The 27,824-nt window shown below is 42.3% G+C and overlaps 1 protein-coding gene across 2 annotated transcripts in view; it reads right to left on the reverse strand.

Moving 5' to 3' along the window:
* Positions 1 to 5,217: 5,217 nt before the first annotated feature.
* IRF5 (interferon regulatory factor 5) overlaps positions 5,218 to 27,824 on the reverse strand; it is an 84,909-nt gene continuing 62,302 nt past the window's right edge. For both annotated transcript variants that reach the window (XM_040343225.1, XM_040343224.1), the window contains exons 5-9: positions 27,551 to 27,584; positions 25,422 to 25,709; positions 22,686 to 23,075; positions 7,583 to 7,701; positions 5,218 to 6,223 (exon numbers count right to left, since the gene is read on the reverse strand). In XM_040343225.1, the coding sequence (XP_040199159.1) occupies positions 5,975 to 6,223; positions 7,583 to 7,701; positions 22,686 to 23,075; positions 25,422 to 25,709; positions 27,551 to 27,584 (1,080 nt within the window). In that variant the 3' untranslated portion in view covers positions 5,218 to 5,974. The remainder of the gene's footprint in view (positions 6,224 to 7,582; positions 7,702 to 22,685; positions 23,076 to 25,421; positions 25,710 to 27,550; positions 27,585 to 27,824) is intronic.

The following is a 27,824-nucleotide window of genomic DNA, read 5'->3' on the forward strand; positions in this document are numbered from 1 at the left end:
CTAAATAATGCACGAAGGGCACTTTTAGGACTGAGGCCTGGCTTCACATAAAAAATATATTAATACAAACAAATGAACAGCTGGCTGAGACTAATGGCCCATACACACGATCTGAATATCGGAGGAAGAAATCGTACGATAATCGGATCGTTAGTACAGAGCTTTTCGAGAGCCGATCACGAGAATTCGATCAGACAAGCACGAAAATTTTCCCTCGTACGATTTTCGTTTAGTCAGTACAGTTGTCGTCTGAAAATACAATACAAATACATTATAACACATGACATCACTTCCGATTTTTTTTTTTTCTTTTTCTGTCGTACGAGAATATTTGTGACTGTAGTAACCTATTCAATTTCTACTTGCGACTATTAAGCGAAAAAAGTTGGACAATCTGTCGTCCGATTTTCGGATCGTGTGTACGGGCCATAAAAGTATAGTGTCATGACTGATTGATTTGCCTATGTCCATGCATTGGTCCACCTACCCAGTCACTATTCACCTGGAAGAATAAGCAACTTCATGTTTTGGGTCATGTGCATGCCAAGCCATTTCTCTGTTTCATAAAACGTTTGTAATGTAACAAACACATCTCTTGCAGCATGGTAGGTGCTGTCCATTGCTTTCACCTACACCCTCATTAGACTGAGAGACCCCGAAATTGCAGCATATGTCGTTACTTCACAAGAAAACGGAGTTCACAGACTACAGACACAAGTTGTGCAGTAATCTGTGTAGAGCTATTCTGCATTAAAGGGGTTGTAAAGGTTTGTTTTTTATTTTCTAAATAGGTTCCTTTAAGCTAGTGCATTGTTGGTTCACTTACCCTTTCCTTCGATTTCCCTTCTAAATGTTTTTTTTTCGTTGTCTGAATTTATCACTTCCTGTTCCTCCTCAGTAAGCTTGCCCCCATCATCCATGGCGGTTAGTCAGCCAGAACAGCTTACTGAGGAGAAACAGGAAGTGAGAAATTCAGACAAAGAAAAAAAAACATTTAAAAGGGAAATTGAAGGAAAAGGTAAGTGAACCAACAATGCACTAGCTTAAAGGAACCTATTTAGAAAATTAAAACGAACCTTAACCACCCCTTTAACCTGTGCAGTGCTATTTTGCTTGTTTCACACACATTTCTTACACAGCTATAACTAATATAGACTGTCTGTACAGTGACAAACAGAAGATGATGGTAGAAAGGTTTAAAAAATGCCTTTAAAAGAAGTCAATACTGCCAAGAACTTTGAGGCAGCCATCCTAAAATGCTAGTTGCAAGGCTTTTAATGGTAATAAATTTGTTTTAGTACTTGGAGGCACTGACTTTTTGCATGCTTATTTTGTATCGCTAAGAAAACCGTTGGACAACCAGAAGTTTTAGATGGAGGTCAGCAATTTCTCTTAATACAGATTCACACAATTGCACAAGAAGATTTACTTCTTCTATTTGTATGCCATATCTCCAGAAGACAGGCATTTACAGCATTAAGAAAAACCCAGGGCAATAATACCAGCCATTGAAAAACCATTTAATAGATTTTTTATATTATATATATATATATATATATATATATATATAGCGCCAAAACAACTAATCGACAACTAATCGATTAATCGGCCAGAAACATAATGGGGTTAAAAAAACTAAAATTAGCCCTTTATAGTACAAAAAAGCAAATCGCTACTGTAAATATTACTTTCACCGTCCCACAGTAAAAAAATTAACCCCTTACAGTAGTGATTATTTGCTCTTTTTGTACTTATTTTAGTTTTTTCAACCCCATTATGTTACTAAACATCTCAGGCCGGGGTTCACACCTCTTTTTTGCCGCTTTTTTCAGAAACATACTACAGTTCATTTACATGTTTTCCTATGGGACACGTTCACATCCATGATTTTTTTTTCGCTTCTGCGTACAGTATTTGGAAAGGGCAAGGACTTTTTAACGCAAAGCGGTGCTATTATGTTTTTTTTGGTTCAATATACTTTTAAGGAGAAGCTGCAGAAAAGCATATAATGTGTTTTTGCGGCAATTTGTGTTTTGTAATCTGCCCAACAACAAATTGGCCCAAAAAATGTAAAAATGCTATTTTTTTTTTTTTAAAACCTAATATCCGATTAATCGAAACAATAATTGGGCAACTAATCGATTATGAAAATAATCGTTAGTTGCAGCCCTATATTATATATATATATATATATATAATTTATTTATATATATATATATATATATATATATATACATATACATATACATATACATATACACACACACACACACACACACACACACTATATATATAGTAAGAAGTATAGACACTGAGCACTCCTGCTTATTTGTCTAATTTTTTTTTATAGCATAAATGAATAGAAGATTGATACTGTGATATAAATTCTATATGTGCTGAAAGATTAAAAAAAAAAAAAAATTCCACAGAAATTCACACATGATCTAGAATATGGAAGTGAGAGCAGAAATTGCACTCAAAAGCAGTTCCTGTATTTTTCTTTATTCGCAACTCTACACCTTTGTTTAATATCATGTGTAAGTTACTAATATATATGCTGCTTGTAACCAGCACCTGGCTGTAAAATCAGCTGCCTGCTACGTTCCATATTGCACTTGACTACTACTACCCCCCCCCCTTCTAGGCGGGACTGGGGAAGTAGGCATTACACATCTCCCTGATTGATAGCAAGGGGTCTATAAAGGCTGGGGGGTTCCAAAACTCTGCCTTCAGCTTGTGACTGGGCAGTAACAGAGAAGCAGCACATGGATGAGCTTATCTTTCTTCCACTCTGCTCTCTATTCCTATATGCGTGTTTCTTGTTAGAGCCCTGCAACACAACTGATTGACTCCTTGTGCTGATTTTCCTACTCCTAGTTTGCATACCACTGTACAGGGGATATCAAGAGGCTGAATTCAAGGTAAATTCAGGCACTTGTGCTCTTTGCAGTGCAGACAATCCTTTTAATGATGCATCAATTAATAGTACATGAGAACTGCATTAATATGGGTCTTTTGTATGTGCTTGAAATTCGTCTTCAATGCGGAGTACATCTACTATCTACAAAATAGAGAACGGTAGTAATCCCTATCAGTAGTTTGGACAACACTCACACTGAATACATCTGGTTTTGTCTATTTGATATTTCTTTGTTTTAAACATGCACACCAAAAGGCCCTCTACTGCAGTTTAAAGCTGAACACCAGACATGAAAAATAATGTTTCTGTACTGTAAAAGGTTTCTTTGGGTCCATTGAGGGGCACAGGAATTCAGAAACAGTCAGGTTATACTACCACCTACAGCAAAAAAAAAAAAAATTTGTACACCAGCACCATCCCCCTGTATATTTTTGTGAGCATGCAGTCAGTACACAGGGCCTGTCTCCTTCAATGGAATCAAAGAAAACATTTTTTTATGGGAAGTACAAAAAATCTCACCTCCATCATCAATTGAGGGACATCCGAAGGGGTAAAATTGATTCATGCGCAACAGCCACAGACAAGCCTAAAAAGAATTCCAGAGCCAGCTACATTTCAGAGGAATCTGGAGTACTATGTTCAAATCAAGTTTAGATGAGGTGAGGTGAATACCACTGGGAAACTGCCAGGACCAAGGGGTGTGCACTGAGGATCAATGTTGTGCTCCAAAAACACCAAGGGAAAGTAGCCACCTGAAGAAACAATGGGCCGGAGTCAGCAAATGACTAAAGTACCAAACAGTCCACCATAATCATGTGGAATAAAACACTACCCGAACATGAGAAAACCAGAACCAATAACTAGAAGTGGTCAGCAGTAAATATTCACTGAGCCAAGTCCCAGGAAAAATATGTTTGCGGAGGGAGGTTTGAACAATAGGAATGTCTAAAGAGAAGGCCAGCCAGTCAACAGAAGAAGTCCCACTCCCTGCACTATTGAGTAACCCAAGCTTACCTACCAACCTTAAAGCTCGAAAGGAGAGCGTAAGGTGCATGAGCGTCACCCATATAAGAGGTACGCAGGGATGAGGGTGTACTGAAGCCCAAACTGGTACACATGAGTACCGTAAGCAAGGCACCTACCATTCAAAGTCCTGAGGGTGTTCCTAAGGTTTGGCAGGCAAGCCTTCCTTAACCTCGCTTTAACACATGATTCTAAAAATCAACCAACCTGCCCCAGAGTATTACTGCTCTGTTAATGGGCAGGAATCTTAGTCCCACTATTGAAAACATCAACCTGATTTGGGACAGGAATGAGGAATGTCAGTCCCAAGAAGGAGTACACAACCATCTAGGAAGTCCTACCAGAATGGGGGAAAGGAACCACCCCATCCCTTGCGTAAAGCTGACCGTTGCGCCTGGGACTTCTTGGTCCAAAGAGACTGAGATGTGTTGCGGAGTCCAGACTCCCAGAGAGGTAGAAAAAGACTGACAGTCCTCATAAGAAGGGAAAACGGTTTTAGGAGGGTACTCCCTAAATACGCTAGGAGCCTTGAAAAGGGGAAAAAGGGGCATTTCCTTTATCAACACAGAAGGAATCAAAAATCCACAGGAAGTAAGCATCCCTAGTGAGGATTGAAGTTGAACCACCTCCCATATTGATAACCCAAAGTTATCCAATCAAGGCCTGCAGGTGTTAGGTCCAGCAGACTACAACAGACTAGAAAACACACCATTTTCATGGGTGATGATCTGAGCATTCCACAATGGGAATGCCATTAAAAAGCACTAGTGCTTAGAGCCCGACTTGATGTGTAATTAGAATCTTGATTAAAAGTACCAAGGAAAAAAATACTACAAAGAAGGCTAGCAAAAATATATTTTTTCCATTGGAGATGAGGAGAAAGCATCCAACCTTCTAAGGACACCAGCAAAATACTGAGGCATGCTGGGTAGGGGAGAGGTTATGCTGGAGCTGGCATAAAAACCTTCTTTTGCTTGCAGTGTCCCAACCTTTTGTAGGTGACATTACAACCAGACTGTTACTGAATTCCATTGTTCTTTAAAAAAGGACAATGGAGACAATTTTCATTCAAATACATTCCATCAAATAGAGCCACCCACCACAGGCTGCCTGGAGAAAACTACAAGAGGGGGCAGATATAAGACCAGTCCCCCTGCACAAGTAGGGAGCGGGCAGTAGTGACTTTAATCCAGGAGGTTTCTGCACAATGGCACAAATTTTACACTGAATTACTGCACAGATTTGGAAAAAAAACACACAAAAGTACACCAAAGTTCGAGTAAAAATACACATACTTTTTGTATTTAGACAATATTTTCTGATCTCAGGGTTCAGCTTTTAAAGGCTTTACCTGAATCAATATTACTTTTCAGTCACTGTCTTTGGTTTACACAACAAATATACATAGAAACATTGGACTGTTGGCAAACCTTTAGTCATATACAGTAATAGGCCAAAAATTGAAGTGGATTATTATCTTTCTACTAAACATTGCACCCAAGAAAATGTGGATATGTTTTCCTGTGGCATACTTTTTCTAGACTGTTGTGTTTGTGTTTGTATATACATATATATATTTGTATATTTTTTTTCTTAATTATCTTACATTTCTGATTGTTTTTTTTACACATCATTGCTCACAGCGATTTTATTTAACAAACTACAAAGAAGCGGTTTTTGCAGAGAGGCAGTTTACAGCGAGGTACGACATGGCATTAGAGGACTGCAGAAACCAGACCAGGAATGAGCTGTATTACATGCCATTAAATGTCTGAAAGAGAATAGCCTGTAATCAGTGAAAAATTTTAAGCTAAGGATATATTACCAGATTTCTTTTTTCCAGGTCTGTTCTCAAGCTTCAACAGTTTATTCTTAATACATCCTGACGATTAGATTCACTGAGTGTTCTTTATACAAACCAAGGTGAGGCAGTGGGAAGACACCTTAACTAGCCAACCCAAAGTCCAAATGAGAATGAACCGGTTTGCAATTTTCAAGTCACATGAAGTAACACAGGTGATCATACAGAGCTTATTGCATGCTTTCAGTGTGCATGGGCCAGGGACCGGATGCCACATCTACCCCTGGATTTGTTCCTGCACCTTGTGGAGCAAGCACTTGGGTCTGCTGGCTCTGCCACAGTTGATGAAGTTCTTTGAATTGTTCCACCATTTTGTCCTTTAGATCTGGATGTGATATCTGGAGTTTTATACTATCTGCAGACCACGACAGCTCCCCTGAGAATATTTCAGAAAGCAAGCGGGCAGCCACAGGAATAACCTAGAATTACAAAATAAAAATATTAGAACCATACTGCAGATAACGGTTGTACTAGTTTTTCTTCTCTATTGTGTCTTTACTTGTATACAACATAAAATTAAAGTCTACATGGGCTTTTTAGATCATTTTGTGCTTTTTATTGCTCTATGTAAGACAATATGAATGGTAAAATTTATATAAAAGCCCATGTACACAGAACCTTAAAATGTACCAGTAAATACTGTATACTATTAGAAGGGTTTTCTTCAACAGACCGATAAGTTTCAAAATATACCTGTTGATTTTGACAGAAATCTTATGAGCGGATAACAGTCAGCACTGGCAGTAAGTAAGCATAGGAAGTTATCAATTATATTGTTCTCAGCTATCTCTGAGGACCACAGAACCCCATCACTCAAGTTATGTAAAATAGGCAAGGAGTGGAGTTCTGTAGTTCAATGTTGTTTCGGATGTCCTAATATGGAAAGCCCCTTTATGGACCACTGCCTTGCCATGGTGAAGGGGCTTACGTAATTCAGTGAAGCTACGAACTATGCCGTGTAGGCTCAGCCAAGACAGACAGGTCACAGTGGAGAATTCTGACAAAACTGGAGAAGGCAATGGCAACCCACTCCAGTATCCTTGCCACGAAAACCTCATGAACAAAAACAAAAAAGCCTAACAGGGAAACATGGGAGGAAAAGAAGAAGAGGAAGATGACAGAATACAAGATGGATAGACAGCGTCATAGAAAAACAAAGAACATGAAGTCAAGCAAGCTCCGGGAGGCAGTGGTCCATGAGGTCACGAAGAGTTGGACACGACTGAACAACAATATGGAAGGCTGAGTGAGTGTTGTCATCCTAGGACTGGAAGTATGTTACTGTCAGAATTACCAGATGAAAATAAAGGAAAGTCAAATATGTAAACATAAAATTAATGCAATCACTACATCTAAGGACTGTTAAGATGCAACATTTTGTTTTGTTTTATGCAAATATGCTTTACAGAAAAAGTGAGATGGTTTTCATTCTGTGGCAAAAACAGTTTGTGAGCCATCCTCTTCCTGTTCACAATCTTTGTGTTACTTAGAAAAACAGTCACCCTTTTATAGCTACCAGTGGGGCTGCTAGCGGTCAAACCTAGCTTCCACTGACAATTGTGAGAAAATCAGAGTATTTCACAATTATGTGATCAATATATCAACTAGGATAGTGATCACATGCAGCCTATAGAAGCATGTCTATTTTAATATTAGATTACACGCACATATACAAATACACACACTGATGCTGATAAATTTGAGATTTGCCTGGGTATTGAGGCTACAGGGACCTCTGGCACAAAAGGGGTAATACACATCTTTCTGCAGTTCATTACCTGTACGGTGATGAGTTTTTTCTCCCTTGGTTTTTGGTCCGGCCATTCTTCACCAAAACAGAAGAATATCTCATATGGAGGCAATACATTTGTTTGACCTTTCTGGCAAGCAATGAGCTCTGAAAATAAAAGAAATACTATACTGATAATGCCCATACACATCTTAGCCACAGCCAATATATAAGAAGATAGTGATAGAACTGTCAGAATATCCGCACTTGCACAAAGAAAAACGTTGTCACGTTCCGGGTGGGTGGGCTCTTGTATAAAACGCACAAAAAAAAAAAAAACACACATTTACAAAGTGAAACTGAGTAGTGAATGCCATTCATGCATTAGAGCACACTTCAGAGGTCTCTCTAATTAGGTGCAGTACACAAATACCATCTCATAATGTCACACAATTCACATATGTAACTACAGGGAGTATGTTTACTACAGAAGTTATTTTATTATGGGAACTCTGGATTAGTCTTTCTCCCAGTGTTGCCAACCTACCAGATTCAAATTTACTGGCACAACACCCAACATTTACTGGCACCGCCAAGTTTTTATTGGCATTTCACAAAAGTTACAAAATTAAATTTTTAGGTGCAAATTTCAGTATTTAGGCTACAAACAAGTACACTAGGCAAATAGCAATGTGATTTAAGGTAGATATTAAAGGTAAAAAAACATAATTTTTGTTATTTTCAACATAATTAGGGCAAATTTAGTCCAATCACCTGTCACCATTGCCCCCTGCCTCCAATCGCCCCCTACCACTAACACCCTCTGCCACAATCACCCTCTCTCTGCCACCATCCACCCTCTCTCTGCAACCAACACCCACTGCCACCATCCCCCTCTCTCTGCCACCATCCCCCCCCCTCTCTGCCACCATCCCCCCCCCTCTCTGCCACCATCCCCCCCCCCTCTCTGCCAACCTATGACCATGAGAGCACACTGGGACTCGTAGTCCTCCAGACATGTCAGGTTGCTATAGCCTAAGAGATATCCCTGCGCCCACCACAAAGCCAATGTGTACGTGACACCATCCCCTGCCAGTCTGGCAGGGGACCCCTTCAGTCTTCCACATTACAGAGGACATTTCACAAGCGCCGCCCACACCACAATGTCGTCAGCCCATTGGTTCGTAACACTGGCGATCTTCTTTCTGAATTACACTATTGGATAAGCGGGAGACCACTAGCAAAGTAGATAGTAGTACCTGGGTGGTTTGCCTGAAACAGCAAAATTGTCACAAGGTGGGCGGAATGGGGCGGCTGGACTTTCGCTGATTGGCCGAGTAAGGACCGCGGCCTGGATAATGTTTCCATGGAGACGGTCTTCTGTGCTCATAGAGCACGGTGCGAGAGGCGGAGGTCATCAACATGACCCATCACGTCACTCTTCTCCACCTTGCGCACTCTCCACACGGAACCACCGAGAACGAGTGGCGGCTTCCGTTTAAAAACATTAGGTTACTGGGCATGCGCCGCCCGGCCGAGCTTGTACGATCTTTCCCGAGTCCTGCAGACTTCGGAACAGCGCATGCGCAGTTGCATGGCCAGCCTGCAGCCATCTCTCTTACTGGCACCGGCTGCCAGTAATGGACATTCACGGACACCATGAAAATGGGGTGAAATTACCGGACTGTCCGTAAATTAACGGACGGTTGGCAACACTGCTGTCACCCTTTACAACAAGAAAAGCATTTACAGGGTCAGTCACACTCGACCATCACCTCCATGACTCCTTGTTCTTTTTTACACTGAATATAGTTCTTAATGACATTGGCTTCATGTATGAGGTCGTTGTCCTGCTGCAGAATAAAATTGGGGCCAATCACATGCCTCTCTAATGGTATGACATGATGGATGCATTGATCCTTACCAAATCTAAAATTCAATTTGCAGAAATGCAGCCCCGAACTTGCAAGAAACCTCCATCATGCTTTACTGTTGCTGGCAAACACTCATTGTTGTATCGCTCTTCAGCCCTTCGGAGAACAAACTGCCTTTTATACCGCCAAGTATTTCAAAAACGTTGACTCCTCACTCTAGCTGCCATTTTCTGTACCCCTGTTCCTATGTTTTCGTGCATAGTTGAGTCGCTTAGCCTTGTCTCCATGTCCTATGCTTAAAAACATAGGAACTGGGGTGCAGAATAATGAAGAATTGATGCTGTTTTGTAGGCAAAGGGTGTAGTCATGCCAAATATTGATTTCATTTGGATCTCTTCTGTTCATTTACTTTCCATTTTGTTAATTGATAAAAATAAACACTTCTATTTCTGAAAGCATTCTTAATTTACAGAATTTTTTAACACCTGCCTAAAACTTTTGCACATTACAGTATGTATAGGTTTTTCCCTTGCTAGGACGTGGCTCACTAATTCACTCTACCTGGGTGTATAAGCAAAAATACAGCACGTCACGTAACAAATTAGCGAGTGCTTCCGACTCCCTCATATTTCAAGTGTAAAATTACTACATAGAGATTTGTATGATTTGTGGGGAGTGTTAAGAGGTGATCAATATGTTAAATGATACTCTCCTTTCTCTGGTTCTTTACCAGCCTTTGGCTTTCAACACTATCAAGGATCTGGTTTCTACCCTTTCTGTCCTGTTTTAGTGACCATTGACTTCCCACTCATTGATTAGGACCTTTGTAAAGGGGGTCTCCCATGTAACCCTCCCTATTTCCCTGTGAGTCCATGGGATTGGAATCTCGTTCTCTGTACTTAAAAGACTGTTGTTGGAACCCATTATAACCCTCTCCCTTTCTTGTTTTGCAAAAGGCAAGGTGATGTTGAGGTCCAAGACTTCCTTCTTGCTTCCACCAGGTAGTTTGACTTTCACCTCAACCAGGGTGATTCTTTTTTTAGGATGTACCTGCATCTCATTCCAGCATCTCTAGTTGTCTCAGGCAGACCACCATCCAAACCTATGGCCTCAAGAGTTTCCACCCGAGGTCCTGCGGAAGGATCTTTAACAAATAGGATATCTTTATTGTACAATAAAGGCCACAGGCTGGATATTCATAGATCCTGGGTCATATACTGCTACTATCAGGTGATTAGGTATGTGCCTATAATCCTACCTCACTCTGTGAGACTCTTTTTGCCAATTGTAGGTGATGGACCTTACCTCCCTTATGGAGAAGTTTCTATGCTTAACTGGTTCTTATGTACAGGCACTTCAAATTCTTCAATCAAATTCTTCACTGCCTTCTACTACAACAATAGACGCAGTGCATCCAGATCCGTGCAACCATGGTAAAATATTGTGATCCTACCTGGACCTCGCAAGGAAATTGCGTCAAATTTCAGACAAACATTTGCTCTGCTGATGGCATGCAAAGCACTCATACTACTTAGGCCCCGTACACACGACCGGTCCAAACCGATGAAAACGGACCGAAGTCCAGTTTCATCGGTCCAAACCGACCGTGTGTATGGCCCATCGGACTTTTGTCCTTCAGACCAAAGTTTTAAAACTTGCTTGAAAATCGAACCGATTGACGGCAGACCATTGGTCAAAACCGATGGTTAGTACACAAAAGCATCGGTTCAAAACCCGCGCATGCCCAGAATCAAGTCGACGCATGCTTGGAAGCATTTAACTTCTTTTTTTTCAGCACGTCGTGTGTTTTACGTCACCGGGTTCTGACCCGATCAGTTTTTGAACTGATGGTGTGTACGCACATCAGACCATCAGTCTGCTTCAGAGGTGAACCGATGAAAACGGTCCGTCGGACCATTCTCATCGGATGGACCAGTCGTGTGTACGCGGCCTTAGAGTGACTTTGCTTCCCATGCACTAGATCAGGACCCCATTTTAACACTGCCTCCAATGCTAGCTCTATCTCAGAAAGGTAACAGGCCGCCTATGTGACCAAGGGAGATTTCTCTGCAACTACATTCAAATTTTTCAGACAACTAGTGGCCTTAATTCAGTCATCACTGTTCGGAGCCCAAAAGTGCCAGGCTTATTCTCCACCTTCAACGTCTCCACCTGAGTTGGCAGTGGAACTACTTTCTTTAGAAGAGGTAGACATGGGACTCATTCATGATCAAATAGAATGGGCAATTTATCAGGATTGTGTTTCAGCTCTTATCAGAAGAAATAATTTCTGAGCTATATCCAGTGGAAAAATTATTAATGAGAAATAGACCGTTCCAGTAGTAGACTCTGTTTTCTTAGTCCTAAACAAACATCTTACTATGGTTATAGTAGATGCCATTTCTGTTGGAGGATTCTGCAGACAGGAAATTGAAAACCTGCAACCAGCTATTGCTGCAATTTCTGTTTGTCAAATCACAGCTAATTGTATGATGTCTTTCAGCACCGAACTCTGGCAGAACACCTATAAAAACTGTCCTCATCCTTACTTTTCTATGTTTATGTCCTAGAACAAGTCATGTAGATATATTCGCCAGCACACCAAGGATCATTTAGAAAAACGGCCAAAAATGTTTTAATGCATAGAAACGATCACAAAAAAGCAGCGTTTCGAAGTCGCACAGGACCTCTTCGTCAGGCAAGTGAGACTAGAACAAGTCATAACACAAATTTCCAGGATCGCTCTCACTTCTGTCCAGATTCAAAGAATCTCATGGCTGAAAGTCTGGTCAGCTGAAGCTGCTTGTTAAAGACCCCTCACTTGTATGCCCTTTGAAGGAGAACATCTCTTTGGCGAAGCACATGACAAATTCATCAAATATGTTACAGGAGAAAAGGGTCCTTCATCAGCAGAAGGCTCTGAAAACCCGGTCTTCAAGGGCTTCTACATATTCAAAATGTATAGCACCACACCACTGTCCTTGAATATGGAATATCTAGGCCTCCTCCTAGACACATCTCAGGCAAAGGTTTTACTTCCACCAAACAAGCTTCTCTCTCTAGAGCACACACTTAAAGTGGTTGTTAAGGCATTATTATAAGACTATGCCAGCCCCTCTACTAGCACAATGTGTAAGTTGTATTTAAAACCGAGCGCAGTAATATAGAATGTCAGCTGCTTTCAGGCCGGTCACATCACTCGCAGTCGCTTTCCAGCTCTGATAGAGGTATTCTGAGGAAGGGGCCGTAATCTCCCTCTGACGTCAGAGGGAGATCACTTGGCCGCTCGTCTCCTTCGCAGAAGCCACCCATTAGAGCTGAAAATCGGCCATGAGTCACGTGACCGGCCTGAAGAGACCCGATATTCAGTATTTACAGCGCTCATTTTTAAATACAACTTAGAGAGGCTAGTAGTGACAAATTTAATATTACAAAAATAGCGGAGCGGGGCCAGGCCAGAGACAGACAGAGAGGGCGCTGACAGGGAGAAGGGAGTTGCAATTGCCTGCACCAAGGGGAATGGTCTTTCCATCCCGACATCTTCAACCTTCCGCCCTGGTTCACACTGGTACGATTTGAGATGCGATTTGAGATGTCAAATCGCATCTCAAATCGGCGGCATTTTTTTATTTTTCCCCCCCTCTCTCTTTCTTTCCCTTTCTCCCTTTCCCTCTCTCCCTGGTACAAGGGAAGGAGAGGGGAAGGGAGGGAGAAATTTGCGAAGTCACTTAAATTAAAGGGTGAGAAGCACAAATTGCACTTAAATAAAATAGTTTTGGTGAGTAAAGGGGGTTGGGTTAAGGGGAGTTTTTTTTTTCCTCTCCCATTCCCTCCCTTCCTACCTTTGAGAGAGGCATATAGGTAATGGGGTACGAGAGTTTACTTTTGTCCCCTCATAATAAAAGAATATGGAGGGCACAGGCACTAATAGTTTAGAAATAGAAATTGGGCACCCAGCACTTAAAATCCCCCCCCCTTTTTTTCCCCCCCTTTCTTGTCTTTCTTCCTGGGGTGGGGGAGACGAGGAGGAGAGGGCAAAGGTGGAGGATAGAGTAAAAGATCAGGAGGAGGCAGGATTGACCCATATTGTTGTGTTATGTGTAATTGTTTATTGTTGCGATTTATGTGTATGAAATGTTAAATCTATTTTAATTGTGAAATCCTTTTGTATGCTTATCGATAATGTAATGTAAATTATATTTATGTTTTTTAAAAAATCCAATAAAAACAAATTGAATATCAAATCGGCGGCATTTGCCGGCAATGGCACCGTCCTAAATCGGTGCGATGCCGCATCGATTTCAAAAAGTAGTTCCTGTACTACTTTTTTTCGATTTCGGGCCACGATTTACATTGACATCTGTGCAGAAACCTGCACAGATGTCTCTGAAATCGCGGCCAAAATCGGGACTGCCAGCGGGAGTGAAATTTTACGAGTTCAGCTGAACTCTGACGGCTTCACTCCCGCAGCCCAGTGTGAACCAGGGCTCAATGGCAGAAATGGAGGAAGCAAGATGCCAACATCCTGGCCTCCAGGTTCATCAAGTTACCCCTGTTTTTTTTTCACTAAGGCCGATAATCATCTAGCTGTGCAATCCAGTGCTCTGATAATCCAATAGATCAAGGCTGGCCATACATTATACAAATTTTCTTAGAAAATAAAAAATAGGAGGTCAAACCTAAACACTTACAACAAGGGTCTCAAACTGGTGGCCCTCCAGCTGTTGTAAAACTACAAGTCCCATAATGCCTCTGCCTGTGGGAGTCATGCTGGTAACTGTCATTCTTGCAATGCCTCATTGGACTTGTAGTTTTGCAACAGCTGGAGGGCCGCCAGTTTGAGACACCTGACTTACAATTTGTATGCAATCCGGTGGGCTCTTGCACTACATAGTTGAAGGTACATCTAAATGAAATTAAATAAGAAAGTTGTATAATGGCCAGCTTCAGTTCAGGCCAATATATGCCTTCCCTCCAGTGTCTGAATAAACATTATATAGGTAGACCTTCTTAATTGACACCATTTGATATGAAAGCAAAATATATATTTATATGACTTGTACTGTTCCGTGGATATTATTGATCCACTTTGTTTCATTTCCTGTTTGTCTTGCTATATTTTCACATGTATACTGCCTTAACCTCCCTGGCGGTCTTCCCGAGACTGACACGGGGTTAGATTTTCTTGCTACTATCGGTAACCCCGTGTCAGTCTCGGGCTTGCCTCGCTAGATCCACAGGCACTTTTTACTTACCTTGTCCCTGGATCCAGCGATGCCACCGCGCTGTGTGAGCGAGCGGGACCTCGCTCGATTCACATAGTGCCTCCGTGTGACGCCGATCTCCGTTCCCTGCGACGTTACGACGCACGGGGACGGAGAACGGCGCCAAATTCAAAAACGTAAACAAACACTATACACACAGTATACTGTAATCTTATAGATTACAGTACTGTATGTAAAAAAAAACAAACACACCCCCCCTGTCCCTAGTGGTCTGCCCAGTGTCCTGCATGTCATTTTATATAATAAAAACCTTTTTTTCTCCCTGCAAACTGTAGATTGTCCATAGCAACCAAAAGTGTCCATTTATATCAGCTAAAAAACAGCGATAATAAATTATAATCACTTGCAGAATTGTGCGATAGCGATTTGTGGGGAAATTCGTCATAAAAAAATAAAAGTAATGACAGCGACAATTCTGCAACTGAGCAAATTTCAGTGATTTTGATTTGATTACATTATTGAATAATTTTTATTATAATTATATTATTATTTGTTATAATTATTTATAATTATTTATTATATTATAATTTATAATTTTGTTTTTAAAAAAATGTAATACACGGGATGCCTATTAGAATCTTGTTTGGTCAGATTTAAGTGAGTTATTTCTAAAAATTACAGACCTACAATATAAAACGCCAAATTTCCTTGCAAATAATGGTACCGCTTTTAGCATGTTTTTTCTGAAAGAATCATACCGCCAGGGAGGTTAATGAATGATTTTTTTCTGAAATACCAATAAAATCTTTAAACAAACATTATATACCCAAGACTACAGACTAAAATCCTGTGTCCTGTACGTGTAGAATTTTTGTACTCATTATAAAGTCCATTGGAGTGTTAAGAAACACCGGTCCCACCATCTCCATATATTTATAATCATGCTCTTATTAGTGTTATGCCTATAAAAATATGAGGCATGCTAGTATTAGGAGGGGTTATCCTGGACTGACCTACATTTTTGCGCTTTTTTTCCCTACCATTGTCTAATCCTTCTTTAGGTAGCAGTATCCCCTAACGTTTTAAGAGGTCCAGTCCAAAAAAAAAAAAAAAAAAGTATTTTATGACAAGCTATTTTTTTTTATTGTTTTTTTATAATATTTATGGGTGCACTGACCCTTTACAAATTAAGGGATGGCTGTAACTTCCACTGTAGAGACCTTTAAAATAAATATTTTTTTTCAAAGAAAATTAAAAAAAAACCTGCATTACACTTAAAACTTTAAACCAGGCAATCGCTATCAATAATCTGCCTGGTAACGATATATCCTCATATCAAGTTCACTAAAAACATGATTTTTTTATCCTTAGGTTTAAAGATAAAAACGCACTTGCATTCCAAGGTGTTCAGCCGAGAAATGTCAACATGCTTTTGCATGCCTATTTTGCTTATTCAAAGGCCTGGCAATTACTAATGTTTTTTGTTTTTTTATTACAAAGCAGTGATTCACACTTTTGTCTGAGCGTCAGCGCTGACGTTTTTAATAGGTCAAGGTCCATGCCTAGAAACCGGTAGTAAATACTACTAACAAACCACATCAATCAAATACATTTTGGGGGCGCGTCAACAAAATAGAGACTACTTATGCACCGTAAATGCTCAATAAATCAGCTGCCAGCAGCATAAATCATGTTTTAAAGCAGAGATGAATCAGAAACCTTCCATCTTTTTTAGTTATGCAGTCACAGACAAATTATTAGTAACCCTCTAAAATTTCAAAACAGAATCACAATTTAGGCCCCTTTCACATCATCGGAATAATTTTACATCAGTTTATACATCGGTCTTCAGTTCAGCTTATATCAGTATTCATAGTTTTTTTTTTTTACCTGTCCATTTTTTTATTGTTGAAAAAAATTGGCATGGGTGACAAGAGTATAAACAAAAATATTTTTTTCCCTAAAAACTGACTGAACAGAGCTACAGGCGGTTCCCTAGTAACAAACATCTGACTTACAAACGACTCCTACTTACAAACCAATGGCGACAAGTGAGAGGAAATCTACCCCTAGGAAGGGAAATTCACTCCAGTAAAGCCAATCGGAATTTCCGATGGAAAAATTTCGACTGACTTTCCATCGGAAATTCCGACCGTGTGTATGCCCCATCGGAGTAATTCCATTGGAAATTCTGATGAATTCCATCAGAGTTTAGATAGAGAACATGTTCTCTTTTACTCAGATGGAATACCGTCTGAATTCTGATGTGAATTTGGTCGGACAAAGGTTCGTGTGTACGGGGCTTAAGAGTTATCGGAAAAAGATGCCTCCACTGATGCTTTATCATTAATCCTTGTTTCCACAACAACCCAAAATTTTCAAAATCCAATTGTCACAGAAAGTGAGGTGAAATCTTCTGAACAGGGGCACAGACAGCAAACCAAATGTTATAGTGGTGTTAACCCTTCCCTAGCCTATCCAAAAATCTTAAAGGAGAAGTCCAGTCTGAGATGTTTAGGCTGGGCTTCTCCTCTGGGTCACAGGAGTGTACCGTATTTATACCGCGCACTTTTTTGCCCTGAAAATCGGGGCAAAATCGTGGGTGAGCGGTATACGCCGATACCCGCACTGAGTTTGAATACTGCGCCGGCATATACCGAGCGCAGTACACTCGTGTATCGTAGGCCAGTCTCGGCTCCTCTCGCGTTGACGTCCTGGACGTACAGGACGTCAGCGCGAGAGTTGCCGAGCCTGCCCGACGATACACGAGTGTACTGCGCTCGGTATATGTCGGCGCAGAATTCAAACTCGGCGCGGGAAACTAGCGGGGAGGACGCCGCAGAAAGACGTCGTACCCGACGAAGAGGACCCCCGAAGCCGCAGACGGACGCCGGACCTGACGAGGCCGCCAATGGACGCCGCGCAAGACACCAAAACTGTAAGTACAAAAAAAAAAATTTCCACAGGAATTGAGGCAACTTTAGGGGTGCGCGCTATACCCCGATAAATACGGTAATTGGTTTTGCACTACTGTGACCCGTTTTCAGTGGAGAGCAGTCAGAAGTCGGGGCAGCGCATCATCACAACTTCCAAGTCGGGATCCGCCAGCTGCCTTGATTAATGGCAGTCTCAGCGAGCCGCTGAGATGGCCGATCACCGTCCCGCCATGGCTCATCGCTCCAATGAGCGCTGAGAAGTAGAGCAGAAGCGATGCCGACTGACAATCGGCATCGTTCCGCTCGGGGATGAGTGAGAACCGAGCCATGGTTCAGTGGCTTGGTTCTCAGTGAATAGACGCCAGGGGACAGATGCAGCATCAGTCTGACGCTGCATCCACCGGAGGCAAGTATGATGATTAGAAAAAAATATATTTTTTTGGCTGGAGCTACACTTAGACTTACAAACAGATTCAACTTAACCACTTCAGCCCCGGACCATATTGCTAGTCAATGACCGGGCCACTTTTTGCGATTCGGCACTGCGTCGCTTTAACTGACAATTGGTCGTGCGACGAGGCTCCCAGACAAAATTGGCGTCTTTTTTTTCCACAAATAGAGTTTAGGCCGATACGTATTCTTCTACATTTTTTTTTAAATGAAAAATAAATATCGCAATAAGCGTTTATTGATTGGTTTGCGCAAAAGTTATAGCGTTTACAAAATAGGGGATAGTTTTATGGCATTTTAAATTAATATATATTTTTTTTACTACTGATGGCGGTAGTGCGACATTATGGCGGACACTTGACACATTTTTGGGACCATTGGCATTTTTATAGCGATCAGTGCTATAAAAATGCATTGATTACTTTACAATTGCCACTGGCAGTGAAGAGGTTAACACTAGGGGGCGAGGAGGGGGTTAATCATGTTCCCTGGGTGTGTTCTAACTGAAGGGGGGTGGGACTGACATGGGGAAATGACATATCGCTATTCATACATTGTATCAACAGATGATAGGTCATTCCCCCCCCCCCCCCCCGACAGGGTGCCCGGCGGTGATCGCACGCACGTCGGGATCAGGGGCGAGCGGGGGGCTCCTAGTGGTCACTTTAGCGAGGCGACGTAGCTCTACGTGACCTCGCGAAGGGGAGCCGACCTGCTGCCGTATAACTGCGGCGGCTGGTCAGCAAGTAGTTAAGAACAAACCTACAGACCCTATCTTGTTTGTAACCCGGGGACTGCTTGTATATGGAAGACAACCATTTATGCCCATGTAGAGATCTGCTGCCCTCTACTGTCTGTATTTGTAAATGCCTGGGCCTGCTGATACATTATGTATAGACTTCCTGTCTCTGGATTGTTGAAAACCCCAGGAGGAAGTGGAAAAAATCGTTAAATCGCTCTCACTCTCTCATACTGGTCACTGGAAGTTCAACATGGCAAAGAACTCTCAGATCATCCGGAAAAACAAAAAACAAAAAAAAAACAAGAAGAATTGTTGCTCTACATAAAGATGTCCTAGGCTATAAGAAGATTGCCAAGACCTTGAAACTGAGCTGCAGCACGGTGGCCAAGACCATACAGCGGTTTAACAGGACAGGTTCCACTCAGAACAGGTCTCGCCATGGTCAACCAAAGAATTTGAATGCACTCACTCAACATCATATCCAGAGGTTGTCTTTGGGAAATAGACATATAAGTGCTGCCAGCATTGCTGCAGAGGTTGAAGGGTTTCAGGGGCCAGCCTGTCAGTGCTCAGACCATACACTGCACAATGCATCAAATTGGTCAGCATGGCTGTCGTCCCAGAAGGAAGCATCTTCTAAAGATGATGCACAAGAAAGCCTGCAAACAGTTTTCCGAAGACAAGACTAAGGAACTTACTGGAACCATTTCCTGTGGTCTGATGAGACCAAGATAAACTTATTTGGTTCAGATGGTGTCAAGCGTGGTGGTGGGAGTGTCAACCAGGTGAGGAGTACAAAGACAAGTGTCTTGCCTGCAGTCAAGCATGGTGGTGGGAGTGTCATGGTCTGGGACTGCATGAGTGCTGCTGGCACTGGGGAGTTACAGTTCATTGAGGAAACCATTAATGCCAACATGTACTGTGACATACTGAAGCAGGGCATGATCCCCTCCCTTCAGAGAATGGGCCGCATGTATTCCAAAATGACAACGATCCCAAACACCTCTTCAAGACGACCACTGACTTGCTAAAGAAGCTGAGGGTAAAGGGGATGGAGTGGCCAAGCATGTCTCCAGATCTAAACCCCATTGAGTATCAGTGGGGCATCCTCAAATGGAAGGTGGAGGAACACAAGGTCACCAACATCAACCAGCTCTGTGATGTCATCATGGAGGAGTGGAGGAGGACTCCAGTGGCAACCTGTGAAGCTCCGGTGAACTCCATACCCAAAAGGGTTAAGGCAGTGCTGGAAAATAATGGTGGCCACAAAAAATACTGTCACTTTGGGCCCAATTTGTATATTTTCACTTAGGGGTGCACTCACTTTTGTTGCCAGCGGTTTAGACATTAATGGCTGTGTGTTGAGTTATTTTGAGGGGACAGCAAATTTACACTGTTATACAAGCTACACACTCACTACTTTACATTGCAGCAAAGTGTCATTTCTTCAGCGTTGTCACATGAAAAGATATAATAAAATATTTTCAAAAATGTGAGGGGTGTACTCACTTTTGTGAGATACTGTATATGCAGCTCCTGTTATTTTAGTTAACTCTGTCCCTTCTGGTCTGGGATTCTATTGCTATTTTTAGCTTAGGGCTCAATAATCAGCATAGACTAGAGCCAGGTTAGGCATCTGCTGGCCACTTCTGGTAGTTAGAGGTCCGGTTGCATGACAGATCATCCTCAGGGGCCCCTGCAATTGGATTTAGCTGTAACCTTTATCTGGAGGTATCTCTATTATAAATGTATAGCTAAATATTTTTTTTTTAATAGAGTGTAGATGAATTGGAGCCCCTGTCAGTTGTTATTGCGGTCTGTGCCCCCGTTAAGGAGATTGACCTTTTTATATTTGTCCGGTGTCCCATTATCATTGGAAGTGAAAGCAAAAGAAAAATTTCAACTTTGGGTTGTCCCCAGAAAAGTAATAGTGGGTAAATCTTTCAATGGGGACACTAGTTCTGGTGATCTGGGTTTCCCAAGGAATTTCTCTTACTTGCCGTTTGGCTATGGGACAAGAAGTTAAAGGGAAATCTCAGTAATTGGACACAGAGTGCGAAAAAAAAAAAAATATCTAACAGGGGTTATAACCCTCCATTGTGCCATCTAAAATGAAAAAGAAAAAAAGAAGACGAAAGGAAGAAGGTTTTGCCTATAGTTCTACTTTAACTGTACAGTATATATACCAGTCCAGGGTATATGTGCACAATTCTACCAGGACTTTTATTGCCCCCTTGCTGAGAATACCAGTTTGTACATTGGATATAGGTATTATTGCTAATCATTTTTATATAAAGCTTGCATTTCCATACTGGTGTGCATCTATATATGTATGGTTGTTATATGCTGGTTGCAGTAGTTCCTGTGCTCCCAAATTACTTTGATTAGATTACTGTCAGTCTCAAAGTGTTTGCTCTATAGACTATGGCAGGAGTCTCTAAACTGCGGCCCTGGGGCCGAATGCGGCCCTTGATGGCCTTTATCCGGCCCTTGGGGAACTTTTCCTTCTACCGATAAATGATACTATTCCTCCCTCTGATACCAATAATGGGGCATTATTTCTTTCATTGACCCATATAATGGGGTGCTATTCCTCCTATTGATACCAATGATATGGCTCTATTCCTCAAACTGACACCAACAATGAGGCAATATTAATTCCACTGACACCAGAAATAGGACGCAATTCCACGCCCTATTTCACCCCTAATATCAGGTGACCAGATTTTTTAAATTAAATCCAGGGACATTTTTTTTTTTTTTTTTACTAGTAATGGCGGCAATCAGCGACTCTCTACCTGTCGCCGCCACCGCCCGCCTCACAGCCTGTCAAGTCTTAGGCCCCGTACACACCATAGAATCCATCCGCAGATAAATCCCAGCAAATGGGTTTCAGCGGAAAGATCCTATGGTGTGTACACGCCAGCGGATCTGTTTCCGCGGATATATCTCCCCTGGGATGGATTCCAGCAGATCGAATATTTGCTGACATGCAGAACATATCCATCTGCTGGAGTCCATCCCAACGGATGGATCCGCTGGTCTGTATAGACTCACCGGATCCATCCGTCCGAAGGGATCCCCCGCATGCGTCGTAATGATTCAACGCATGCGTGGAATTCCTTATATGACAGCGTCGCGCACGTCGCCGCGTCATAATCGCGGCGACACGTCATCGCCAGAGGATTTCGGCGCGGATTTCAATGCGATGGTGTGTACACTCCATCGCATGAAAATCCGCCGAAATCCTCGAGAGGATTTATCCGCGGAAACGGTCCGCTGGACCGTATTCGCGGATAAATTCTATCGTGTGTATGGGGCCTTACTCTCCACCAGGGAAGGCAAGGAGATAAGCAGGCAGGTGGCTGACCGGGACTTGAGCCAAGGCAGAAGAACATGCAAGCGGAGCTGAATGGGCAAGCACCCGAAGTTGAAAAAATATTTCCTCTGCTTTGACCAGCACACGATCATCAGAAAGAGGCACAAGTAATGGAAAAAAAATACACCACCCTAAGCTAGAATTTTTTTTAAATTCTGCACTGACTGCCTTTGAAATTGCCCTAACCCCTGTTCAAATCCAATCCGGGGACAAAACCGGGGACAGACTTGGCAGGGGACAGTGTCCTCAATCCGGGGCTGTCACCCTGAAACCAGGGATGTCTGGTCACCCTACCCCAATATCAAAGTGACCACAGTTCGGCCCTCCTAAAGTCGAGAGGATATTAAACTGGCCCTTTGTTTAGAAAGTTTGGAGACCCCTGGACTATGGTATAAAAAAAAAAATGGAGGAGTCCCAATACTTTTGGTTGTGACTGGATCCTTACTGTCTCATACAAATCCCAACAAAGAATTGTATATGGAATTAGCAATATAACTACAATGTACGTTTTTACATGTTCCGTACAACAAAAGCTCCAACACTCACCATTCAAGAAAGTCTCAAGGCTGAATAGTTTGATTCTCTTCTCCCTTTCTATAGGGTTGGGTCCACCTACATTAGGGGCACATGGCCCAGACCAGAAAACTTTGCACTGACACAAGCGAATGGCGTATATATCCTGCCCTTGTAGGCACAGGATCAGACCCCGGTCCATTACATCCAGAAGATGGTTAGTGTAGAACTTCTGTTTCTCATTACTAATCTCATCTGTTCCAGGAAATCGAACTTGTTCCAGTGAAGTTGGGCCAAACAGCTCCACTTGCTCTGGGGTTGGCGCAAGATTACTATAGAAAAGTCGGCAGCCATGAGGGTTACTAACAGTCAACATTCCAACTTGCTTCCCTCTATATAGAAACTTCATTTCCAGGTCAGTCACTGCAACAACAGAAACGATAGTAAGGAAAAAAAAGTAATACAAAAAAACATATATATGTGTGTGTTTATTGTATAGCTGTACAGTCATTGTTGATGGAAAAAGAGCAGGGATGCATAAAAATAGAAATAAGTGAAGCATCACCACTAATGTTGCCACTTTTTCTTCAAGCCAAACCTGCACACTCAAATGTATTATTTTTTGGGGGAAAAACACTAGTGACTAGAGGATTATAATAGACCTGGGACACCTTTGTGCGCTCCAAAGAAAACAGTAATGCGGCATGCATAGTGCCCCCTCACCCTCCTGTCAGGCCCTTTCCTGAGCCATGTTCCTGTCTGAATATTGTGTCCGGGTTTCAGGAGGACTGAAACCCAGACACATGATTCAAAACCCGGGTGAATCCTGGACAGGTGGCAACCCTAATCACTACTCTGTAAGCTGCTGGTAAAGCCAGTCATAGACAGTGCCATTTTCTTTCCTGCAACCACGGATTGCAGGAAAAAAAAAAAATCTAAATTCTCCCCATCAACACAGTCAATCCCTCCCGCGGAGCCATTGTGTTCACCCGGTGTTCTCTCGGAGAGAACAATCTGGGGTTAATTTATTAAACTGGAGAGGGCAAAATCTGGTGTGGCTGTGCTGGATAGCCAATTAGCTTCTAACTTCAGCTGTTTAAAGCGGTTGTAAACCCTCCTATCTTTTTCAGCCAAGGAAGCTGCCATCTTGGCCTTTGTTCAATCTTCAACTGCCATGAAGCTGCACATGTGATCAGTTATGACACCAGCCATTGGATGGTTTGACAGTTTGGTTGAGAGCACAACCAATGTGCAGTTAGCATTCCCGGCATGCCGGGAATGTTAACAGTTTTTTTAAGTGTTACATCGATGGGTTTACAACCGCTTTAACCACTTAAGCCCTGGACCATTTGGCTTCTACGTATTTATGGTAAAAAACTAAAAAGAAAAAAAAAAAAAAAAAAACACCACCACGCAATAATAGGGGGATTTATGGAATTTTTATTATATATATATATATATATATATTTTTTTTTACTAGTAATGGCAGCAATCAGCGTTTTTTATCATGACTGCGACATTATGGGAGACACATCGGACACCATTTTGGGACCATTGTCATTTTTACAGCAGTCGGTGCTATAAAAATGCACCGATTAATGTAAAAATGACACTGGCAGTTAAGGGGTTAACTTGCAGGGGCGCTAAAAGGGTTAAGTGTGTCCTAGGGAGTGATTCTAAACTGTTAGGGTGCGTGGCTACGAGTGACACGTCATTGATCGCTGCTCCCGATTAGAGGGAGCATTCGATCAGTGACATGTCACTAGGAAGAACGGGGAGATGTTGTGTTTACACTGACATCTCCGTTCTTCAGCTCCGTGACATGATCGCGGGACACCAGCGGCGCAAAGGCAACTACACAGCGGCAAATTAAAGGGGACGTACCTGTACGACCATCTGCCTGTCCGTGCCATTCTGTCGACGTACAAGTGTGTGCAGCGGTCCTTAAACGGTTAATTAAGCTTTGACAAAAAAAAACTCGAAGCTGATTGGTTTCTATACAGACAAAACTGATTTTTCACTCTCCAGCAGAGGCGGCTCTCTAATTAGGCGGCTGCCTAAGGACTCGCACTCACAGGGGCCTCGCGGCTGCCTAATTTGCCTGTGCTCGATCACTAATGCGGACTGACCAACTGGCTCCAGGGGCCATCTGTAAAAGGCGCACCGGGCGGACTGCAAGTCCATGTGGGGTCCTAAAGCATCTTTGGTTACTTGGAGGGTGGCACTCTGAGAGCATTTTTGGGAGTGCATTGGATGATTGGCAGCAGCTCTGGCCAACCCAGAAGCCTCTCATCACACCGCCTATGGGAGAAGAGCCGACACACAAAGAGGGGGCGGGGCAGACAGGAGACTGCTCCATGCACACCGGACAGAATTAATTAGTGGAGCCTAGTGCCGGAACGTGTTCCAGTACTAGGCTCCGCTGTGGTACCCAGACTGGATTCTGGGGACAGCGGGAGGTATGCGCTCTGGTCAGTTGCCAGCGGAGAGAGCAAGCGGGAAGGGGAACCACAGCACCCGCTACATGCGCTCCGCCTCTGGACACAGACAAGGAGGAGGGAGGGGAGCACTTTGGAGCTTCAGCGCCCCCCACCTCTGTGGCGCCTGGGTGCGGAGCACCCCGTGCACCCTGCCTAGGATCGGCCCCGTTCATAGGCTTTAGGGTATGCTACAGTGGCCTTACAATATCATCATGCCTTTTAGCCTGCTTTACATGCATTGCAGTTTAATAAATCATGGCCAGTATAGACTGACTTCTGCTGTACTTACATGGCAGCATCTGTGGACTAATAAGTAAGCCTGGAATCCCCTGCTCAACAGGTGTAGGCATTACTCCTGGTATAGGAAGCTCTGCATTCTGCGTGGTCTCCAGACCTGTTGGGGCAACCAGCTCTGGATGGGTCATTACTACAGGTTGGGGTGACAGCTCCACACCAGGGTAGGTTACAGGAGATGCCGAGGGCACAGAATCAGCTATTGCAAGGTTGGGCTGTATAAGATTTGGACATGAACTAAAAACAGGTTCAGACTTGGGCCAGGTATAAGGAGGAAGTGGATCTGAAAACAAAATTTCACAGAAAATATGTTAGAGAAAAAAAATACAAATATCTAACCAATAATATATCAGGATGATACTGCCATTTTCTATTTTCTTTGTGACTTTCTAAATGTAGAAGATCTTTTTTTCACTCTCTCTCTAGATCGATCTATCTATCTATCTAGTTGTATTTTTCTGATGCTTCATTATGTTTATGATGTTCTAATGACATCTATCAGTAGTTCAGCACCACTACAACTTGTTTATTTTCTGGATTTGGTATGCCCCTCTGTTCTTCGCTCCTGTTTAGTGCTAGTTAGTTCAGTCCTAGCCAAATTCCATGTTCTCTAAGTCAGCATTAGTCATTGCAGGGATAAGATATACATCAAAAGACTGAAAACACATTCCCTTTACTGTGCTTATCTGAAGTAAAATAGTGTTGTATTCAACTTAATGAAGAGTTATGCTACGTGTGGATGCTGCAAGTGGTCATACTGTCCACAAAGACAGGGTCCAAGGTGGCATGTCATTGTATATATTGGCATTTTAAATAGAGAAAAAAAATATACACTCACCCGCCACTTTATTAGGTACACATGTTCAATTGTTTGGCAACACAAATTGCTAATCAGCAATAGAAATCACATGGCAGCAACTCAATGCATTTAGGCATCTAGATGTGGTGGAGACGACTTGTTGAAGTTCAAACTAAGCATCAGAATGGGGAAGAAAGGGGATTTAAAGCGGACCTTCAGTCACGATTTTTTAACTTTCCATCTGTTAAATCTTCTGCCCTTGTTTTAACTTTGGATAGATTTTTTTTTTTTGTGCCAGTAAATACCTTATACAGCCCACTTCCTCTTTCTTGTCTGGTCATTTGCCTAGGCTCATGACATCGTACACCCTCTCTCTCTCACTCTGGTGAGAGTTTGCCAGGAAGGGTTGGGGGTTAGTCATAAGAGGACCAAAGAGAACTGCAGGGCTGCAGAGTTGGAGGTGCGCTTCTGCGCGTCTGTGTAAATCCAGGAAGTGAACAGGCAGCAGCTTCAGCTGCCCAGTTAAAATGGCTGCAGCCAGACTTAGTGGAGGGAGATTTCAGCAGCATATTTGGCAAAAACAGAATCACAGTATATATAAAATAGGCAAAGTGGTTGGAGGGAAGCTTCAGAATGGCAAAGATGTTTTTTATTACAAATTATATGAGCAGACTGCAGTTCCTCTTTAATTGACTGTTGATCTACTGGGCTTTTCATGCACAACTATCTCTGGAAAAATGTTGCCTGGTCTGATGAGTCTCGATTTCAGATGCGACATTCAGAAGGAAGGTAAGGAAAGGCAGCTAAACCGTTCCAGATGAGCACAATTGTTTTATCCAACCTTCAGGTGCAAGTCCACTCAGATAGTTGGGTCAGAATTTGGCATAAACAACATGAAAGCATGGATCTATCCTACCTTTTATCAATGGTTCACGCTGGTGGTGTAATGGTGTGGGGGTATTTTCTTGGCACTCTTTGGGCCCCTTAGTACCAATTGAGCATCATGTAAACGCCACAGCCTACCTGATTATTGTTGCTGACCATCCCTTTATGAATACAGTGTACCCACTCCAATGGTCTCCACAGTCACCAGATCTCAATCCAATAGAGCACCTTTGGGTTGTGATGGAAATCTGGACCAAAATCTGAGGAATGTTTCCAACACCTTGTTCAATCTATGCCAACGAAAATTAAAGGCAGTTCTGAAGGCAAAAGGAGGGCGAACCCGGTACTAGCAAGGTGTACCTAATAAAGTGGCCATCGAGTGTATATACGCATTATGGTTAGACATTACCATCAAAAGGCCAGGAAGAGCACATACTCACCTTGAATGTCAAGCATTGGAAACATGTGGTTGATCTGCACAGAAAATATACAGGTATAAATAACAAACATTCACAGTAATATGAAAAACGGGGAAACTAATGCGCAAACCAATAAGAGATATAATATACTAAAAACGAAAAAAGTAGCAGCCAGTTCACACACTGAAAGGTATAACAATAAAAAGGGGGTGAGGGGGCGCTTCCTATAAAAATAATTTTAAACTATATAAAATAGCGTGCATAAAACATCAAATAATTCAGAAGTGATAATTGC

The sequence above is a fragment of the Rana temporaria genome, chromosome 3, assembly GCF_905171775.1.
Source record: "Rana temporaria chromosome 3, aRanTem1.1, whole genome shotgun sequence".
NCBI lineage: Eukaryota > Metazoa > Chordata > Amphibia > Anura > Ranidae > Rana > Rana temporaria.